This window comes from Adiantum capillus-veneris, chromosome 6 (assembly GCF_014529385.1).
Source record: "Adiantum capillus-veneris isolate H3 chromosome 6, ASM1452938v2, whole genome shotgun sequence".
Classification (NCBI taxonomy): Eukaryota; Viridiplantae; Streptophyta; class Polypodiopsida; order Polypodiales; family Pteridaceae; genus Adiantum; species Adiantum capillus-veneris.
The window spans coordinates 60,698,410-60,704,409 of NC_140936.1; the positions used below are offsets into that span (position 1 = coordinate 60,698,410).

The following is a 6,000-nucleotide window of genomic DNA, read 5'->3' on the forward strand; positions in this document are numbered from 1 at the left end:
GTAGAAGAAGTGTAAGGATTAGTGGTCTAATCCTAGAATTAAGACTAAAACATACGTAAGATTGAATTGGGACTCAAGAGACGAGGACACTTGTTGAATTGAGTTGATTAATTGAATGAATGATCGAAACTGAGAACAATAGGCTCCTTCTATAGGAAACGAAAAGGCATGTATGAAGAGGCATGTCTGTTGATGAAGAGACATGACTCTAAACTAAGAGTTACATCCTTTGACCAATAGTTGTGACCAGTCGTTGTAGAGACGTTACCATTCGGTGTAAGGGTGCAAACATTCGTTAAAGAGGTGTAGTGTCACAAACTGCTGATGTGTCAAGCTACAAAAGAAGGGAGCCAACTTGCAGATCCCGGCCGAGGGGCCTAACCCCTAAGTGAAGAAGCAAAAGCAATAGAAGAAGTTTTACCAACTTGCAAAGTCTTGCCAAGTGGCCTATTTTTTAAAGAGGAGTTCCCGCCAACTTATGGGACCTAGTCCGATGGGGCCCAACTGACCTAAATGGATTAACTAAAGCATGACCACACACACTACTCTATTTGTGTAGCAACCGATGACGTGGCAGACTTGTACGGATTTCCAGATTTTGCGCTGATGACATGGCAACCTGTACGGATTTTCGCGTTTTGCGCTAATTGCTGACGTGGCAGAGCTATACGGATTTTTCCACAAAACGCGCTGGCAGCTTTTGGCGCTAGTGCTTTTGGGACCAGTTGCTTTGACTGCTTTTCATGTAACTGCTTTTCAAGGCCAAGGGCCTTTAAATATGTGCAAAGGGCTCATTCTCTGGCATGCTTGGCATTGTCCTCTATTGAAGCAATATAAAGAAATGCCGAAAGGGGCGCCAAGGTTTGGGGCCAAGGCCTCGAAACAGAACAAAACACAACGCTCACAACATTTCAAAATGCTTGAAAAGTTTCAAAACAAACTTGGCACACGGGTCAAAACGCAATGCACATTTCTCATGTTTAAAAAATAAATATTCAATTTCAAAATTCAAAATTAGCCATATAATGTGATATGTGCAATATACTTTACCACTCATGTGACCTTATTATATATATATATATAAATATTACGTGTTCTATAACCTCTAGAAACATATATACTTCGTACTGTGCTTTTTCTTTACATTCTCAAAACGAAACGCCTCATAATGAAAAACGCTAGAACATTTCTCGTTCCACTGCTTCCGTTACTTGAGTACAATGGGCTCCTCATATATGAGTTGGGATGGTATATTGGGATGACAACCGAAAAATTCACCCCTCTTCAAAGAAATCATCCTAGGACTGTTAACAAAGCGCTTTGCATGCTTTTTTTATGCTTGATGACTCAAGGAAGCCACTCATAATACATATGGCATGGGCCTCATAGCAGATGCATCATCCTCTGTATACACTCTTATCATGGAACACCAAGCGGTGGTTCAACCAGTGTCGTGGCACGTAGAGCCCATCTCCCAACACAAAAGGGTAGGAGTATATTTTAGGGCTCCATTCTAGTTTACAATGTAGAACTTTCCTATAGAAGTGTAATTCTAAATATCTCTCGACACATATTTTTCAAAAGTCTATGGTAGGTTTCTAAGGAAAAAAATTTGGCGATCTCGATGTCATAGTTCACTATTCTTTTCTAAGTTTAATGGATTTTCATGTGGTATGGAGGCTTCTCTTTGTCTATCAGAGTGAAGCCATTGAAATCTTCAGTCCAAGTGTTTCCTTCCCTTTAAAAGGCTTCTAGTTATAAAGTGACCTTGGAACTTCCCGAGCTTTCTCTGACGTACTATTTGACAATCAATCACTTTTGAAAGTCTTGTTTCTGCTCATTTCTTGGTATCCTTTGAACTACTTAAAACATTCAAACCACTGAGGTAAGGCAATAGTGATAGAACAATCTCAAAAACTTTTTGTCAGTAAGGAGTATTTTACTCACAACAGAGAATAAGATGTTAAGACTGAAATTATGAGTTCTTTTATTAGAAAAATGACAAGGAAACAAATAAAATCACCTCTGTTCTTGCAGGCATAATAGGCTTCCCTGCAAGTAACTCTGCTAGTATACATCCAGTGCTCCAAAGATCAACACCCACACCATATTCAGTAGCCCCAAGCAAGAGTTCAGGTGGCCGGTACCAAAGTGTTACAACCCGACTTGTTAAAGGCTGGTTCTGATCTGGGCGAAAGAAAGTTGCAAGACCAAAATCGGCAATCTTTAAGGCACCTGTATTATCTAGCAAAAGATTAGAGCCTTTGATGTCTCGATGTAGTACACCCCGAGTATGGCAATGTTCTAGGCCCGAAAGCAACTGACGCAAGTAGCATTTTACCTGCATTACAGAGCAGATGATCTGCAGTGACATGGATAGTAAGGAAGACTTGACTCAATTTGTTTCAGTAACTGCTTTTGACAAACCTGTGGTTCAGTGAACTGTATGCCTGGACAGGCAGCAAGTCCAGCAAGGTCGTGTTCCATGTACTCAAAGACAAGATAGAGGCTGCAGGACATCCTTGAAGTTACTAAGCCTTCCAATTTAATCACATTTGGATGATCAAGGCGCCTCAAAACAAGAATTTCGCGCGCCATAAAACGCACACTCTCAGGCTCAAGGGTGTCGAAACGAACTTTTTTGAGAGCAACAATCTTCCTTGAGTCTAGATCCCGAGCTTTATAAACATTGCTGTATGTGCCCTGTCCAATCTACAACAGCAACAAAAGCAAGATAAGATGGGTGCTCATGGTTTGTACATATAAAAAAAAACAATGGATCAAGAAGAATTTTCCACTGGCCAGATCTCTTTGGCTTGAGCAATCCCAATGACCCTGCAATTTACCAAGCAGCATTGTTCCCTTATCCAGTCAAGTAACAGATAAGTGCAGCAAAGCTCTCTCCTAGTGCAAGCATTCCATCATAGGAACTTGGCCGCAATATTAATGCATAGCACTTGGAGAGAATGGAATCCAGAATAGCAGACACTAAGCCTGTTGGTTCACCCATACTACTACTTAATCAAGCCCATTGTTCACAATACAATCAAGCCCATTGTCCACAATACTAATAGCCATGACCAACTATGTATGGTGACAAATATCCTCCTCCAGACACGTCCATTATCGTCCTCAGCTAGCAGGTCATATAATCTTGACCAAGGAAACCCTGCGCTCACTGGTTGGTGAATAGGGTGAAGTAAATACAGTACCCACTAAAGAGTGCAATGCAATTGAGTGTGTCTGACCAACGAGTTAGGCGAGAGGCTTGCATCATAATAAACCACTAACACAGATATGAAATCATCATTGAAAATGTGTCAGGAAGTTGGTGTCTCTGGCCAACACATAGGTTCCACTGACATTCTCAGGCAAGCTCGGCAGGTGCTTCCTAATTTAGCTCACTTAGAAGATACTTTGTAGCCCGTCTTAAAAACATTAGTCTCAGAATAATTTAGCTTGCTTTTGTATCAGCTTTTCTAAATGAGCATGGACTTCGGTGTTAACTCACCCATACACAAAAATACCACAAAGAGCTTTTCCCCTTGCCACACCTTGGCTGATGAGAGGCCACGCACCAACCACAGAAAGTAACACCAGCCAAAACTCGGAAAGGACAACACTAAACATCCCCGACAAAGCACAGGCCAGATCCAGCCATTTCATACTTGTAAAAGTCATGTAATGGTCCATTACTGTGAACCATACACTGTACACACTACCCCAAGAACCCGTTCTCAATCTAACTGAACCAGCTACAAATTTAGCCTCGTCTTGGCTTCAAGAAGATCTCTCAAACCCAAAAAGCCAGCTGTGGCACCCAGAATCGAGCAAATCAAGCACACAAACAACCAACCACATTACAAACAGTCCCCCAGTACATGTGTCCAACAACTTGTAACACAAGAGATCAGATGCCCAACTTTCAATGATACCAGTCTACCAAAAATCTTTCTGCAAACTGATCTCCGTTTTTAAGAGATACACAATTCCTTACTAGCATTAGTAAGTCACATCCAAATTGATCAAACGCAAAACTACAGTACAAGTTAATTGCTTGAGTATGCTGCCACTGGCCCTTACAACATAGATATTATTCTTGACCCCGACATTACCTTGTCCAGCTTCTCAAAGGAGTCAGCGCGGCGAGGGATCCAGCCTCGGATGGCCTCCCCTGCAACGGCAGAAAGCCAAGCAGGCCAGCCAGCAGCAACCTGCTCTCCTTCAACATGTTTAGGAAGATTACTGATCCGCTCCCTGTGTCTGGAAGGAGGCACGAGGGGTTGGGACAGTTCATGTGAATGCTTGATGCCTTGTGAGCGATTGCGATGATAATCCTCTTGTTGATCTTGCGCGTGCCTTCGGCTTCCTCTCTCCTGCTTTTCAGAAAGAACCCCACTCAACTGCTGAGAATGATGCGCCTTGTTTGCTGCCGACGCTGCTGAAATAGAGCGTCTTTCAGATGATTGGCGAGACAATCGATTACTTCCCTTTGTGCAAGGTGAAGGATCATCCAAAACCTCTGCTTTACTGCATGCACAACCCATAACTGCTGATGGGCATGCTTGTTAAGAGACTGGATTACCCATTGACAAAGGCAACTCCTTCCTTATATGATTCATAAGCAGATCATACATTAACGGGCGTGCTGCTCCTCGGGAGATCAAAATGTGTATACAAATGATCAATCCTGGGTTCAAACTACCCTGCACTTGATAAGCACCCAAGCAGAGGACCCAAATCCTTCAACTCCCAGAATATGCTGGAGAACAGATCGCGCACATAATGTGATGGCTTGAACGAGAATCCCCATCTTGCGATCATCACTTCAGTCCGAAGCAGCGGAAAAGAAGAATACGAGAAAAACCCACGTATTTAGATCGCCGCAAAAGCAAAGTGCTCACGTTAAAGCGAGCAACAAAAACAAATTAACGCAGGAAAATCTTGTGCATGCGCATGAGGGATTCAAGAGCTACCCAGAAAAATCTGCGAGCAAATGTGGGTGGGTGGGGGGGGGGGGGGGGGGGGGGGGGGGGGGGGGGAGAGGATGCAAGGTGGGTTCAGGTGAACAACAAAAGGAATGTTAACAAGGAGCAAACCAAAACAGCTCGCGTGCGTGGGAAGCGTTTTTCGCCCACTAGCTTTCCATGTGACCATGCGAAAGCTGGGATACTTTTCAGACTGTCCCTTGCACTTTGTCCGGGTCCGCTGCCGAGACAAAGTCACTTTCTAATGAGAGGCTGCCGGCTAGAAGATCCCGTCCCCATGCCTGTCCTGCTCGACTCTTTAAAGAGGTTAAATATACACTTGATAGATAAAGCTCAATAAAGAAGGGAAGGGGAAAGGGGTCCGAGCAGGGTTGATTTTTTTGAAGTTAAATGTTGAATTGTGTTGGCAAAGGTAAGAGTAATTGGGCACATGAAGCTTGTGAGGAAGTACACAGGCTCGCAAAGAAAATAGAGGATGTAAAGACATTTTTAGTTAAGCTTGTCCAAGAAGTTGTGGATGAACCAATTGTATAGGAGTATAAGTAAGTGGTGCATCTACATGGACACTTACATATGCAAATGTAGGATTCCAACCCCCATTGTATGTCTCATGAGTCCTTGTTGCTTCCATTCAACAACAAGTGACATTTTTTACATCGTTTGTCTCTTCTAATATACCTTCACTGCTTTCCCTTGGTAAAAAAAAAAATTTAAAGTTACACAAAAAAGGGTCAATAATGTTTATGTACGGATAGAATGATATAGGTCGTAGGTGCAAGGCCCTTAGGTAGTGTTCGGATTGCTTGGAACATCAAAAGGAGATGGAGCGTGTTGTCAAGGTGCAACGGTCCATTTAAAACAAAGGTTTAGTTTTTGGAACCACACAGGAGACAAGCGCCCTTTTCCACTTTGAACAAAAGGGAGTCCGCAAACTTTTCAACACCAAGCATGAAGAAGGTGATCTCTTTCCATGATCGCTTTGCGTCCAATTGAGATAACGACAAAGTCGAAA

The 6,000-nt window shown here is 42.9% G+C and overlaps 1 protein-coding gene across 1 annotated transcript in view; it reads right to left on the minus strand.

The window, feature by feature from the left end:
* LOC147455586 (putative serine/threonine-protein kinase At1g54610) overlaps positions 1-5,008 on the minus strand; it is a 57,811-nt gene extending 52,803 nt beyond the window's left edge. The window contains exons 1-3 of the mRNA XM_086514333.1: positions 4,116-5,008; positions 2,428-2,712; positions 2,024-2,341 (exon numbers count right to left, since the gene is read on the minus strand). Of these exons, the coding sequence (XP_086370459.1) occupies positions 2,024-2,341; positions 2,428-2,712; positions 4,116-4,547 (1,035 nt within the window). The 5' untranslated portion in view covers positions 4,548-5,008. The remainder of the gene's footprint in view (positions 1-2,023; positions 2,342-2,427; positions 2,713-4,115) is intronic.
* Positions 5,009-6,000: the final 992 nt, after the last annotated feature.